We start from the raw sequence: 14,415 nt of genomic DNA on the forward strand, positions 1-14,415 counted from the left end.
GGATTTAAGTAAATCTATTATATTTCATGTAAAGAAGTGTTTGTTTATACTTAAAATATATATAATTTCATCATAAACTACAAAATAGAATGAATATATATTATGAAGTATTGGAACATAATAAAAACATGGGAACAAGCCTATAATGTATGTTCATTTAAGTATTCAACATGTCTCTTATAATTTATTGAAAAAAATTAAAATTCAAAATAAAAGTTATCTATTTTCTGTCTAAGTGAGTTGCAACCTAAACATGTCTAGACGGAACCTCAGCAGGTTTAACGCCCCTTCTTAATTTTCAAAAGCCTAAGTATTAATTGGGATGGTGACTAACGACCTATGCCTAAGTGGAGATTTTTAAAACAGTAGTCTGATGTAACAAGTAAAGTATACATACTATACCATATCAATAATGAATATATTTTTAATAACGTGCAAAGCGGACCGAACCAAACGGTAAAACAAAGAGGGCCTAACAGCCCATGGGTAAAGTATTGAAAAGGGCCCAACAGGCCCAATGTACCCTAACCCTAAAAATTGATTTGGGTGGGTCATGTTAAAATATCTAAGGGCCCCACTCTATATAAGAACACGCAGACACAGTCGTATCCGTTCCGATCAACTCCCTCCATAGCTCCCACCCACTCAAAACTCTAACCCTCACATTCATCCCAAACCCTAGATTCGCCAAAACCCAACCGGACTAATCAAGTGCCTTATGGCGGAGGAGGAGGTTGTGGTAACCGCGGAGAGCCCTAGGCCGTCGGATCACAAGCGGAAGCTCGAGGATTTGGAGCCTAAAGCAGCACCGGAAATAGTTGAGCTCGACTCCGAGGGTCCCGATGACGCGAATGCAGAGCTTGATTGCACTGAAGAAGTTGATGTATCGCCGTCCGATGAATCAGAAGCGAAGAGGCCTCGCCTTGATGACAAGCCCGAAGGAATAAGTAATTTTGCCGTTGATTTTGAATTCTAGGGTTTTTCTCATCTCTTTGGGGTGTGAATTTTTTGCGAGTTCTTCTTGTTTTTAGCTGACATTCGTTGTTTATTTATTTATATAGTAATTAGGTCTCTATTTTTGCTATTTTTTAGATTATAATATTTTTTGAGTAAAATATAGTCAGAATTTGTAAAGGGAGGTAATTTAGGGCTCGTTTGGATGTACTTTTAAAATGGATGAAAGCGTTTTTAGAGAAAATGTTTTTGAATTTCAAAATCACTGCGCTTTATGCAAGAAGCATCAACATTTTTAAGTGGTTTTTCAGGATTTACTTGTATTTTTACTAAGGATTATTTCCAAAAACATTTTCACCAAAAACGCTTTCAGTTATTTTAAAAGCACATCCAAACAAGCTCTTAATTGTGCTTGAGAATTGGTTTGCACAAAAAAAAAAAGGATTTTTGTGCCTATTTTTTTTAATGTGGCATCTTCCTTGATGATAACAGCTAGTGAGAATGGCCACCAAGAGGAGAAGGTAGATGAGCCCGAAAAGGAGAATGAGGATCAGCCAAGTGTAGATAGCAGTGACTTGGAGGTCCCCCAACCTGCATCTGTGGAAGTTACCGAAGCAGTGACCGACGAGCAAAAGTCTGAAGTTAATGAACCACAGAATGGCATGAATGGTGAGCCGAGTGACACCCAAAATCATGCTGAGAATTCAGTGGTGGAAAAAGCGGAGGAACCCCCTCAAGGGGAGTCTCAACCACACTATGTAGAGGAACCTCAGCAAGGTGATGCTTACTCTGCGCAACAAGAACAGCCTTCTGCGAGTGAGACTATGACACACAAAATGGAGGTTCCTAATAATAAGGTCTGCTGCTTATATTCATATTATGTAACTGGGAGCTCTGAGCTCCAGTTGGTTCAAATTCCACCTATGACTTATTCGGAATTCATTTGTAAATATTAGCTGGAAAGAAAAAAGTGGCCTAAAGTATTGTATAAAAATATGTGCAGGTTGGGGTTTTAATTGGCAAGTCGGGGGATACTATACGGTACTTGCAATACAATTCTGGAGCAAAGATTCAAATCACAAGGGATTCCGATGCAGATCCATATTCTGCAAGCAGGCCAGTGGAGATAGTAGGAACTTTGGATAATATAAGCAAAGCAGAGAAACTGATAAATGCCGTTATTGCCGAGGTTTTTTGCTCTTGCTGACTTTCTTGTTCTGCTTTCCAAGAATCGTTTGTGTTTTCACAATTGGAGTCTAGAGTATTTTTTATTTTTTTTTTCAAGCTGAATAAGGTTTACGCTTTTTTTTTCAGGCTGATGCAGGGGGTTCTCCTTCTTTGGTTGCTAGAGGCGTTGCTACTGCACTGGCTGTTGCAGCAGCAGAACAAATTCAGATTCAAGTTCCGAATGAGAAGGTGATTGCCTTATCTTCAATGTTTACATGACATGTGCCTTTGCATTCCATAATACTTTATAAAAGTCCAAACTTTTCTTCTGCCAGGTCGGTTTGATAATTGGCAGAGGTGGGGAGACCATTAAAGGTCTGCAGACCCGATCAGGGGCACGCATCCAGGTAGTTGATATTGTATGCCTTGCCTTTATGCACGGGAACAGAATGGTGCGCTTTTTTCTTACTGCAGTGTGTCCTTACTGGCCGAACCTTTTTCCTGTCATTTAGTTGATACCCCAACATCTTCCGGAGGGGGATGAATCTAAAGAAAGGACCGTCCGAGTTACTGGTGATAAGAAGCAGATTGAAGTTGCAAGAGAATTGATAAAGGAAGTTATGAATCAGGTTATTTTTTGACCTACTCCTTGAAATATTTTTCTTTTGGGTTTTTAATTTGTGATTGCTTATACAGAGGTTGTTACTTTTGTGGTTATTATATTTTGTGTGAGCAGTATTGTGGTTGCTACTGTGGTTTCTTCTGCATTGGACCATTGTCACTGTATGCTGGTTGAGTTGTTTTGATTCTTATACCTATTTCTGATCTCATACACTGAGTCATATTGTATGCTACAAATGATTGGATAGTGTGTAAAAGCATGAGCTTTATGTGTAGCTTTGTGCATTTCTTTTTTAATTCTATTTGAAGTATGCCTGCTTAATGGCTGTCCCCACTTAGTTGATATGTCGTCAACCATATCCTATGCTCGTCAAGATTTAAGATAGAGATAGACAAGTGTTCTTATTTAGATGTCTTGAGTAAAAATGAACTGAGGTATTTGGATGTTTAGATTCTTGTCTATTGTTTTTTAAGACGCCGATAAACAAGTACAATTACATATTTGTATTGTATGACCTATTCAATTGTCAAGTAGTTTTCTCAGAAGGCCGGTTAAATAGAAATTCTGTATATTTTGACATTGAGCAACATAATTTTATGGTTATGTTATGATTAGATGTCCAATGAAATATATTTGCATGCCTGTGACAACTTTTGGTCCATTTGAGGAAAGAATTATTACCATATTTTTCCATGGGAATGAGAGCATGACCTTTTGCCCCCAAGAGTTTGCAATATTGATGAATGAACCATGCCAACGTCACTTAATTGCTGTTAGGAAGATCATGTATTCAATCAAAGATGCCGGTTGCCATGATTTATTTGTGTTGAAGGTGCCGATTTCGAATTGGTTGGCTTTAAAAATGCAGATTTGGCTATTGCATTTTCCATGGGGTCAGCATTGCCTAGACAACCACTATTCACTGTCATCCACTGAAGAAAGGTATCAGGCATTTATTTTCGCGATTGCAGGATGTTTATAGTTGGTAAGATTGCTTTGAGATCTGAAAGTTGAAAATCCTAATTCAGTAAGACTATATTGCATTAGCCTTAGTGCTCTCATAAGCACCTCCAGTATTCTATGCATGACACGTCCCGGGAAAAGAAATTGATATTCCTGGTGACTTGATGATTAAAAAGAATCTGTATGAAACCCTTAGTCTAAGAGTTAGCGTTTGATGCTATGCTGATGCACTCAAACAAGTGGTACAGGTCTTCTGATATGCATCAATTAAGGTATAGGCATTTCTTAGGCTGGGGTCAATTCTATAATAAAACATTATCGTACGTCTATTCCTTGTTACCCATTTGAATCAACTTGATCTGATGCTGAAGCATGTAGCACACATACGTCACGTAGAATTAACATACTTCTCAAAGAGTTGAAATCAACATGATGTTTCTTGCTTGATACTTTGAATGCCTGATGTGCCTGTAATTCAATTTTGTGGCTTTGCTAGAAATTCATTCTTCATTGCATTTTAGATGATGCCTTAAAAATTTGGAGTCATCAATTTCGGCTAATTTTCTTTGCCGCATATTTACTGGAGATAACAAAAAAAGAAAGGGCAGTCAGTACTCTAAAGCAGTGAGAGAATTTTATCAGCACTTGGTTATCTCTGCTATTTGAGTTTGGAAGGATTGTTATAGGGTTAACTCAAGCATATAAAACCAGATTTGTGACTATTGCATTAGATATCTACTTTGTGTTTTATCCGAGTACGGCGAGTAGTTTACTTTTTGACTGGGAAATGATACATGGATGACTTTGCTGAAGGGGTTGCAGTGGGTTTGAACTTTCTAGACATTTACAGAGGCACCTGGACATGAGTTTGATTCTTAGCATGTCAACATACATATTTTTTGTTTGTTTGATAAGACAGGGACTGTGATAGCCGGATAAATATAGAAATATGCTGAGTATATTTTTTGTTGAACATACTTTCAACGAGTTTGATGGCCTACTATTTATTTTAGCAACCCTTTAAAGTAGTTTGTATCATTTAGGGAACAGTTGTCTGCTATGTGTAGTCTCAGACATTATTTTCTGGTATGGTTTGTTAATGCCAATTTCACATTGTATCTCTTGCTATGGTAGCCCATGTTCCTTGTATCCATTCGTCGCATTCAGTCAAGACAATGCACAGGAGCCCCTCAAGTTTTAAGAACGCGAGATGTGGCTAGAAGAGCAACTTCTGTATTTATTTTCTTAATTAATTGTAGATTTGTTGTTTATATGTACTAATTAATGCATTTTGTGATTTGATTTGAATAGACTGTGAGGCCATCACCTCTCTCCAGTGGTTTTAATCATCAGGGTTATCGTCCCCATGGACCAGGTGGTTCTCAATGGGGTCCGCGAGGTCCTCATCTACCTCAGCCATCTTCGTATGATTATCCGCAACGAGGACCTTATCCATCCCATAATCCTCAGTACCCTCCTGCTTATGGGGGTTATCCTCAACATATGGGTCCAAGAAGTGGCTATGGTTCTGGTTGGGAGCAAAGGCCACCTTCTAGCATGCCACATGGTGGTGGTTATAATTACTATGGTGGACAAGTAGCTGATGCTCCATTATCTGCCCAACATTCTGCTCCCGTTCCTTCTCATGCTCCTGGCCCGTCTCCTAACCCTGCAATGGGTGCACCGTCCCAGGCAAATTACAATTATGGGCAGCCACATGGTCCAGATTATGGTCATCCGGCACCTTATTCCCAGGCTGCACCTCCTCAGCATAACTATGGGCATGGATACGAAGAACCAAAATATGATAATCATGCTCCAACACAGCACCCCTATGGAGGATATGCACCTTCGCAGCAATATCCACAAACTGGAGCTCATCCAGGTCCACAGCAACATTATGGCAAGCCCCCACCATACAGCATGCAATCACAAGCTCCAACTCCTCAGTCTTATGGCCCTCCCAGGGCTAATCAACCAGGCGATGCGGTTTATCAGGGTTCTGCACCACCTCAATCATACGGTCCGAATGTTCTAGCTCAACAGTCATATCCATATGCATCCAGTGGACCTGCTCAGCAGACGTATCCTGCGTATGGTTCTGCACCAGCTGCTGATGGGTACAGTCAGCCACCACCCGCTTCTGGCTCGGGTTATCCACAACAAGGCGGGCAACCTGTTAGCTATGGCCAGCCTGGTGCACAGCAGGCAGCTGGCGGCTATGGACAGGCAGCTCCTACTGCAGGGTACGCACAATACCCATCTTCTCAACAAGGTTACGCTGAGCAGGCTGCTCCAAATGCAGCAGGTTACGGGTACCAGGGGTCTCAAGACCCTGGATATGGAGCCGCCCCTGCAGCATCATATGGTGCACCAGCAGCTCAACAAAATTATGATCAGTCAATCCCCCAGTCCGCCGGTTATGGAGCTGCACCACCAGCTGCATCAGCTGGTTATGGGAAGACGGTGTCCCCTCAGCCTGGTTATCCCCAGTACGACTCGAGCCAAATGTATACTGCTGCACCTCGTTGAATATTAGACTAACTTGTTTCTTTTGTCATAATTTCATGTTGTTGTTTGATGCCAGACTCCTTTTCCCAGTCGTAGTTAGGCCTAATCAGACTGCTTCGCCGAACTTTTGCGCTTACTGTGTTTCTACTGATGTAATGCAGCGCTAATGCTTTATTAAATTGTGAACCTTAACGAGGAATGAGAACGAAAATCGTCCCTGTATGTGAATTTCTTTTTCATTAATTTTTCACGAGTCCTTTTGCTCGAAACGCTTTTATGGTAAGCATGTTGAAATTTTTTCTACAAATTCAAGCGCTTTTTGAAGTACTTTGTAGGTGTTTCTTCAAAAAGCGTTTTTGGTGGTCAGGAATCAGTTTGAGTCATTCCATAAACAATTTCAAACCACCTGGACGCTTTTGATGGCGCTTGGTCAAAGAAATTAAAAGTGCTTGTAAAAAAAGCACTGCTAAAGAATTAATTCCACATTTTTATTTATGATTGACACAACATGCATAATCATCATAAGTTTGGAGGGGAATTTACATGGTATTGGAACACCATCATTTAAGTATTTTTTGTGAATGGTACGACGCCAGATGAAGAAAAATTGACACACTTCGTTTTATGCGAGATGTTACGGTAAAAAAGAGCTCACGCCACGGTAATAGAGTAGTCGTGTCACAACAATTTTTACACGACTTTAGAAAAGGACAAGAAAGTAAATGGGGGTAGTAGTTAAAAAGGAAAAGAAAAGAAAATTAGAAAAAAGGCGTAGGTAGGGTTTAATGTTTATAGATTCGAGGTGGGGGTGGGGGCGGTGGTGGGCTGTGTGACTGTCGATTGTCTAACAAATGGCAGAGGCTTTCAGGCAGCTCCCTCTCTCTCTCTCTCTCTCTTGGAGTCATTTGCGTTCCGAGCAAATGCAAAGAGAAAAGACGGTGAAGGGAAAAGAGAGTATCTTGTAGGATCCGCAACAGAAGTTACAGAAGTGGTGGCCTGAATCCTGTGTCGAGACTGACACCTCACCATCTTCTTCCAACTCATTTATTATCTTACTCCACGTCGTCACGTGCCAGTTGCCTCCATCCAACTCCAATTTCGCATTCCTTCCCTCCCTCCCATACTCTATTCCACAAACAAAAAAAATTATTGTAATAGTCCTTCAACTTTTACTCAATTAATATAATAGTTTTTTAACTAAAAATTTATAACTATTAGTTCCTTAATTCCTCAAAACTGCATCTATGATCATTTCTTCATCTTTGTTAAAACTTCTGTTAAAATGAGTTACGTGTCACACGCATGATGCTGAATCAAAGGACAAATATGGAAAACCAAATCAGAAAAATTGTAGCAATGGTCTCTCAACTTTAACCCAATTGGAGAATGGGTCCCTTAACTTTAACCTAATTGGAGCAATGGTCCTTCAACTTTAATCTAATTATAGCAATAAAGCTTCCAACATAATTCATTTTAATGGAATTGTGACGGAGTTAACAAAAATGATTATATCTACACTTTTTTATGAGTTAAGGGTTTAAAATTGAGAAACTATTGCTACAATTTTCTCTCCACAAAACTACCCCAAACCCTAAAATTAAATTAAATTGTAAATAAAAATCCATGACTTTATCTTGTGAGGTACCATTATTTTTATTCATTTTGTATATCACTTACCAAGAAAAGGAGGATATTCTTTCATATATTTTAGTATTTTTATTTCAGCTTACTTCGTTCAAAATTTTTGCTTTTATAGTCACAACAAACTTATAACTTATCTTGGAGTTTCAAGCTAAATTATGATTTAGAGAAATACTAAATAAACTCTCTTAAAAGTAGAATTTTTTATCATCTCATGTTTTTTATACAATATTATATTTTATAATGTTGGCACACGAGTTAATGCTAAATTGTGAGATGAACTTTGAAAGTCTCCTTAGCATTTCTCTACGATTTAATACAATGATATAGTTATATTAAAGGAATGAAGGAATAAATTGGTTGCGAATTTGTCATACTTGATATTCGAACCTAAGATCGCTTACTTATAAGAGGAAAGAAATACTATTAGACCGTGATACTAACTGACAGACTAAATTATAGTTTAAGTTTATGTGCTTTGAGGGAAGTTCTCAAGTGATGGTTTCGTCGTATCCTGTTTCTAATTGTCTATTATTTTTCTTCTTATGATAGAAATATTTTATGGTGTTCAGAAATGATGTTTCAAAGTATTTTATACTCTTAAGATCTGTAACCGTTTAAAATATTCGATACCTCGAAGCACTGTAATAAAATTGCCTTATGGCATTCATAAGATAATGTTAATAACAAGAATGAAGAAGTCAGTACGTATTAGTTATTACATCATTCGATAATGCCTTAAATTCCAAGAAACAGGGTTAGGAAAAACATGGTTGAATTTAAAATATATTTTCTTCTGAAATTCAGAACTAAAAAATGTCAGCTATACAAAAAGGGGCAAAAATAAACAACTGTTACTGCTGCACAGACCACGTTCATACCAAAAATACCAAAATACAAGAAAATTAAAATAAAAAAAACATTAATAATGGAAAAATTCATGAAAATATTCAAGGATTGTAGAGCAAATTCCCACACTTGCATTTCCAGCTCATTGGCTTATAATTTGTAATGTCATCTCCTCTGGAGTAAGCTACGTTCTTTGGGGCAGTTTTGGAAAAAGAAACAGAGGAGCTGCTTCCATGGCTTCTGATTTCATTAACTTGAGGAGTAACTGGAACCTGAACCGCCACGCAACGCCCGCAAGCGCTGCACCTCCGCTCGCAGCTCGGTCGCACTGACCCTATTTGACGAGCGCTGACCGCCACCCCTGCTTTATTTTCCTGAAGAACTCTTGCCGGAGCAAACTCACTTGGTTTGCTGGAAATTGGTCTACCACCTGAGAAACAGAAAGTCAAAAAACCCAAAAATTAACTTACAAATTAAACAGAACCAATGTGTGTTTGCTTCTTGTTTCGAAGAAGTTGGTTTTTTCCTTAATTTTTTCCCATAAATTTGAATAAAGGGATAGGATTTACTGACCTTCAGCCATGAAAATCAGATGGGTCGAGCTCGAAACCAAGAACAGGAGGATGGAAATGTAAATATTTCTATTTTTGTGGCAAAAGATGCAATTTTGAAAGCCGCCCATTTCTCAGAAGACGATGGAAATTATGATTATATGAACAAGCTTGACAGAAACAAGATCAGTTTATTTTTGCAGGGTGTGAAGGTTTCAGAATGTGAAAAGTAAAAAACCTTGATGGGAGGAGACAAGTGGGATACAATTAAAATATGAAAAAGTAGACAGAGAGCAGTTTCAGAAATTGAATGCCAGCTCCATCAGTCAGAACGATGACTCTGAAGATATATCTATACATGTATGTATATATATATATATGTATATATGTATACGGTGGTAACGTGGAGGGCAGAGGAGCACAACGGCGAGATCAAAGCGAGAAGGGAAGGACCTCAGCTGCGACCTCGAGTGATGGGCCTCCGAAAGACCAGGTAATTCGTACAACTTATGAATTATGATTCGAAAGCAAAACAGACACTTTATGAGCTTTGCATGCAGAAAAGAAAAAAAAAGGACCACGGAGTGGGAGCCCACTGTGTTCTGTATAAACATAGGGAAAGATACTCATGTGTATGTATTTTGCGTCATTTTCGAGTTTAACTAATCGTCCAGTAATTTATTCGAGTTTTCTCTTTCTTCTCTGTAAGTTTCGTTATGTTGGTACTTCAACTAATGTGATCTTTTAATCTAATTTAGTGCACATCTTGTCTAATCTAATTTGATTATAAAAAAAACGAGAACTAAATTGAAGCTCTTTATTAGTTGGGTTCGATTTGGTTTAATGTAGAACTGATATATGATACCAAACTAATCCGAACCTAAACTATTCTACTTTGGTTCGACTGGTTCCATTTAGTTTTAGATCTTAGCCATTTTAAAGCAATAATTAAGAATCATATTGGTCCAAACCGTTTCAGTTCAACTTTTAAATCAAAGTTGACTCTTTCAAACACGGTTTATTCTTTCCAATTTATCATTGCAAAGGGCTTTTGCCCACCCCTCAAAAACTCAATTTGGAATGAACTTTGCGTCGTTTGACTAACATCTGTAATGAATTAATTTATAAGGCTGGAAATCGAAAATCTAAGTGACATACGAGGACTACTAGTGCAATATAGCACATTGTTGATAATTTATATAAGGGTATTAATTACTTGGTTTTTTGTTTGTTTTAGGGATTGTTGTGAGAGTCTGGGGTGCTCCATTTTAACATGCAAGAGCGCTTTGTTTGTTTCTTATTTCTTCAAAACAGTACATGCATGGACGTCGGATTCCATGGATATCCCCAGAAAGATATTATTCATGGATATCCCCAGAAAGCTACCATTCATGGGTGCGCATAGAGGAAAATGGATTTTGGGGATGGAGGCAGATTCTCTGCTCTCTCACTTCCCGTGTCCTCCCATGCCTTTCTATTTGTATGGTTACGATTAAAGCATGTCAATATTTTATATTACTATTCTTTTTTGTTTTATTATCTCTATAAAAAAACAATATAAAATGTTGACGTGGACCACACAAAACAGGAGGACACGGGAGGGCACGAGAAGTGGGAGGATAGAGAATCTGTCTCCTTTTGGGGACTCTCGTCCTTGATCGAATATAAGCCGTTGGATTGGGATTGGACTTGTACCTCGTGCGCAATGAGATTAGTTATTCATAAGTTCCCAAGCAACCGTGTATGGAAAAGAAGTCTGCGTCGTCAAATCAGACGGTTGCTTGCTTTTAGCCAAAAATCTGAGGGACACGAGCTGGAGTTGGAAAACTCTGATTCGGATCGGACCCTTAAATTTTGACAAGAACTGGGGGATCCATCCGTAAAAGTAAGACACCTTCAAAAGCTGTCATCTTTCGGGACTATCAATCAATTCATATTTTGCATTTCCACGTTTCCACCACATTTTTTTGTATTTCATTTGCTTTATTTCACATCATGCATGAAATCAACTCATATGAGTATGATGGGGTTCATGGTAAGGTTAGATCACGTCTGGTTTGATTCGATTTTACTACAAGTCGCAGTTAACCGTTAAGTGATGTGTTTTGGTTCGTTTGGGGCAAATAGTAGGAGAAAATCAAGCTAAGTAGTTTGGTTCAAGTGGCTTGATGGTTTCGAGTGTTGAGCTCAGTTACAATATAGCACGTTTAAGTGCTAAATTAAATAGGATACTTTATATGTTATACAACAACAATTTGAGAAATATGTTTATCGCACGCTGATTATTTCACTTCATGCACACTTCTATCTTTTTTTACTTACTGAATTTGAACAAATGAAAGGAAACTTAAGGTTCAAAAATAATAGAAGTGTGCAAAGGTAAAAAATGTGTAGTATTAATAAAGATATTGTTTGACCGTGCATGGTATTGTTTTTCAAAGCATAACTTGCATGCACGTGCCTGGTTTCACAACCCTTTATTTTAAGATTCTTGATCTGTCCATTAAGAGCAATGAGGTGACTAAATTTATAAACAAAATTTTGTAAACTAAATGATAAGGAAGTTAATGATATTACTCCAGCGTTGGCAAACGTGCTCATTTTTTTTATTGGTGATTCATCATTTGGTTTACAAATTTTGTCTACAAAATTTAGTCTTCCTAGCATTATCCATTCATTAATATAATTTGACACATTAAACAGTGACTGTGTACAAATTTATTAATATGAGCCCTCCTTGTTTTAACTCTTTTTTAATTCAATTTCTCCTCAATTTAATTCCTCTTATTTTAATTACTGTTACGTAAACGAGCCATTAATGTATATCCAAAACAATGAGGCCTCACCTAAAATTTGTGTTGCGTATCTCTCCATAACAATAACATGCAAGAATACATTGAATAGTAACAAACTTTTAGTCACAGGTCAAGTCAAAAAGAAATTGTGGCAAATGCTCAAAAAGTTGTGACCCAGTGAAAATTGGCAGCTTCCACAATCCAAAAGCATTTGAGAATTGAGAGTCTTTGCGTGTTGAGTGGGTGACCATATTGATTCACTTCTTCTGATAGCATAATTTGTATATCATCTGTACGACGCCACAGACAATAATAGTGATCCCAATTTATATAAGTTATTTTTCGTTCTCTGTTTGCACAGAAACTCTTACTCTCCTCTCATCTCATGCATACTTCGAATTTATTATGAATATATGTTGCAGCCTAGCTAGTTTATTTAAAACTCCAAACAAATCTTAGATCTCTGAATTACATCAAACATAGATGTTGATCGCATGCATTACGTTACTTTCCAATGACATTACAAGAATTTTAATCTTATACCTCCCGTTGATCACGGTAGAGTTATTAATCACAGCAAGTTGGGAAAGGGTGTTTAATCCGTTGCAGTCCAAAAGAAAATTACTATTATTCTACTTAATTCTCTACAACTATTTATCTTAGTGAAAAACGCTTCAAAGCTCAAACTACAAAAAATCAATCATTTGTCAACTGTTAATATTGGATGCAATAATAGTCAACTACCTTACCATTTGAGTTTGAAAGAAATTTTCGTTCTCCAAAATTGTTATTTCGACTATGAAAAAGGAGTTTCGAGGAACTTTTTTCTTCTCTTTTCGGTCACAAGGAATTATTCATGAAACATATATGATAAAAGAAATATGTTATATGTATTCATCATCAACACTTTATAATGCAAATCCATACATTTGAAGGAACGTAACACAAATTGAAGGAATGTTATTAACAAGTGAAAAGAAAGTGCCAACTACAATCCACCAGACTTGTTGGTTTGCTTGTTCCTGCTACTTGGTAAGAACAAGCATTGGATTGGTCAAGTAACAGAAGGCTCTCTACAAAAGAATCCATGGACTCGTAATTCCGTCCCTCTCCAACTCCAGAATACCTAACTTGTTTGGTCTTAAAATCCACCATTACAAGTCTGATATCTTTTGTGCTTTTGAACACTTGTTCGCCGTTGCTTATAAAACCAACATGGTAGACTGAAGAGACTGTTAAATAAGAAGAGTATCCAAGATAACTCTAATGATCCCAAGAAGAAGAAAATAGAGCACACTCTTAAAGAAAGCTCACAAAACAAACTAATTAGCAAAGCTTTTCTTATTTAGCTCTAGGCTTTGTTTTTCCTTGGATGATATACAATGCTTGGGGACTTGGGTATTTATAGCAAACCAAATGAAAGCTACATCACACACTTAATTAAACTAAGATTATTTACTACCACACAAAACCCATTAATTGCACCTAATTTTTTCCACTCAACCATACCTAACATTGCCTAACTTTGCAATTGTAAGCAATTACATCATCAAACTAGATATGGACTTGGACCTTAGATTGGGTTGTGGATTACTTATGGTTTTGGGCTGACATTGATTCTCAACACTCCCCCTCAATGTCAGCTCTCATTCTTTGCACTGTGCTGAGCAAACAGCGAAAATTTTCGAGCTTGCCTATACTTAAACTTTTTGTGAACAAATCCGCAACTTGATCATTCGTCTTGACCTGTCTCATCTCAATCTCTTCTTGTAGAACTTTTTATCTGATAAAGTGGTAGTGCACTTCCACATGTTTAGTTCTTGCATGAAAGACTGGATTTTCCGCCAAGCGAATGGCCGATTGGTTATCACAGTACAATGGTACTGGATAATCTACTGGTTGATGTAGATCATTCATCAACTGTACCAGCCATGCATTCTCTTGAGCTGCCATTGCTGCTGCTCTATACTCTGCTTCTGTGGTGGACAAAGATACCGTTGGCTGTCTCTTGCTACACCAAGAGATGGTTCCAGAACCAAGCTTAAACACATACCCAGTTGTTGATCTCCTGGTGTCATGATCTCCCGCATAGTCAGCATCACAGTAACCAACTAACTTGCAGTCTTCACCTTTCTTGTACAAAAAACCATAGTCAATTGTACTCTTCACATATCTCAGTATTCGTCGAACTGCTTCCAAATGAGGCTTCTTTGGATTTTGCATGTATCGACTCATCACACTAACTGCATAAGAAATGTCAGGTCGAGTCAAGGTTAAGTAGATCAGACTACCTACCAATTGTCGATACATCGTCGCATCTTCCAAATCTTTTCCTTCATGTGCACACATTTTGACGTTTGGT

The 14,415-nt window shown here is 37.8% G+C and overlaps 3 protein-coding genes across 5 annotated transcripts in view; 1 reads left to right on the forward strand and 2 right to left on the reverse strand.

The window, feature by feature from the left end:
- Positions 1-599: 599 nt before the first annotated feature.
- Positions 600-6,439, forward strand: LOC103957056 (far upstream element-binding protein 2). 3 transcript variants are annotated; one of them, XM_009369134.2, is made up of 7 exons: positions 600-947; positions 1,447-1,811; positions 1,958-2,143; positions 2,269-2,370; positions 2,457-2,531; positions 2,634-2,750; positions 5,018-6,439. In XM_009369134.2, exons 1-7 carry the CDS (start codon positions 719-721, stop codon positions 6,236-6,238), a joined length of 2,295 nt encoding a protein of 764 aa, XP_009367409.2. In that variant the 5' UTR covers positions 600-718; the 3' UTR covers positions 6,239-6,439. The 3 variants fall into 3 exon arrangements, with proteins under 3 accessions (XP_009367409.2, XP_009367410.2, XP_048437173.1); XM_009369135.2 differs by having other exon boundaries at positions 2,457-2,528; XM_048581216.1 differs by having other exon boundaries at positions 890-997; positions 2,457-2,528.
- A 2,254-nt stretch (positions 6,440-8,693) lies between these two features.
- On the reverse strand, positions 8,694-9,771 carry LOC103957058 (EPIDERMAL PATTERNING FACTOR-like protein 2). The gene is made up of 2 exons (XM_009369136.3): positions 9,281-9,771; positions 8,694-9,137 (listed from the first exon to the last, which is right to left on the reverse strand). The coding sequence occupies exons 1-2, from the start codon at positions 9,387-9,389 to the stop codon at positions 8,809-8,811; spliced, it is 438 nt and encodes a 145-aa protein (XP_009367411.1). The 5' UTR covers positions 9,390-9,771; the 3' UTR covers positions 8,694-8,808.
- A 3,150-nt stretch (positions 9,772-12,921) lies between these two features.
- LOC125480150 (F-box protein CPR1-like) overlaps positions 12,922-14,415 on the reverse strand; it is a 6,750-nt gene continuing 5,256 nt past the window's right edge. Inside the window, exon 3 of the mRNA XM_048590556.1 lies at positions 12,922-13,280. Within this exon, the coding sequence (XP_048446513.1) occupies positions 13,195-13,280 (86 nt within the window). The 3' untranslated portion in view covers positions 12,922-13,194. The remainder of the gene's footprint in view (positions 13,281-14,415) is intronic.

This window comes from the organism of the source record quoted next, unplaced genomic scaffold, assembly GCF_019419815.1.
Source record: "Pyrus x bretschneideri cultivar Hongxiangsu unplaced genomic scaffold, Pyrus_bretschneideri_v1 Contig1, whole genome shotgun sequence".
Classification (NCBI taxonomy): Eukaryota; Viridiplantae; Streptophyta; class Magnoliopsida; order Rosales; family Rosaceae; genus Pyrus; species Pyrus x bretschneideri.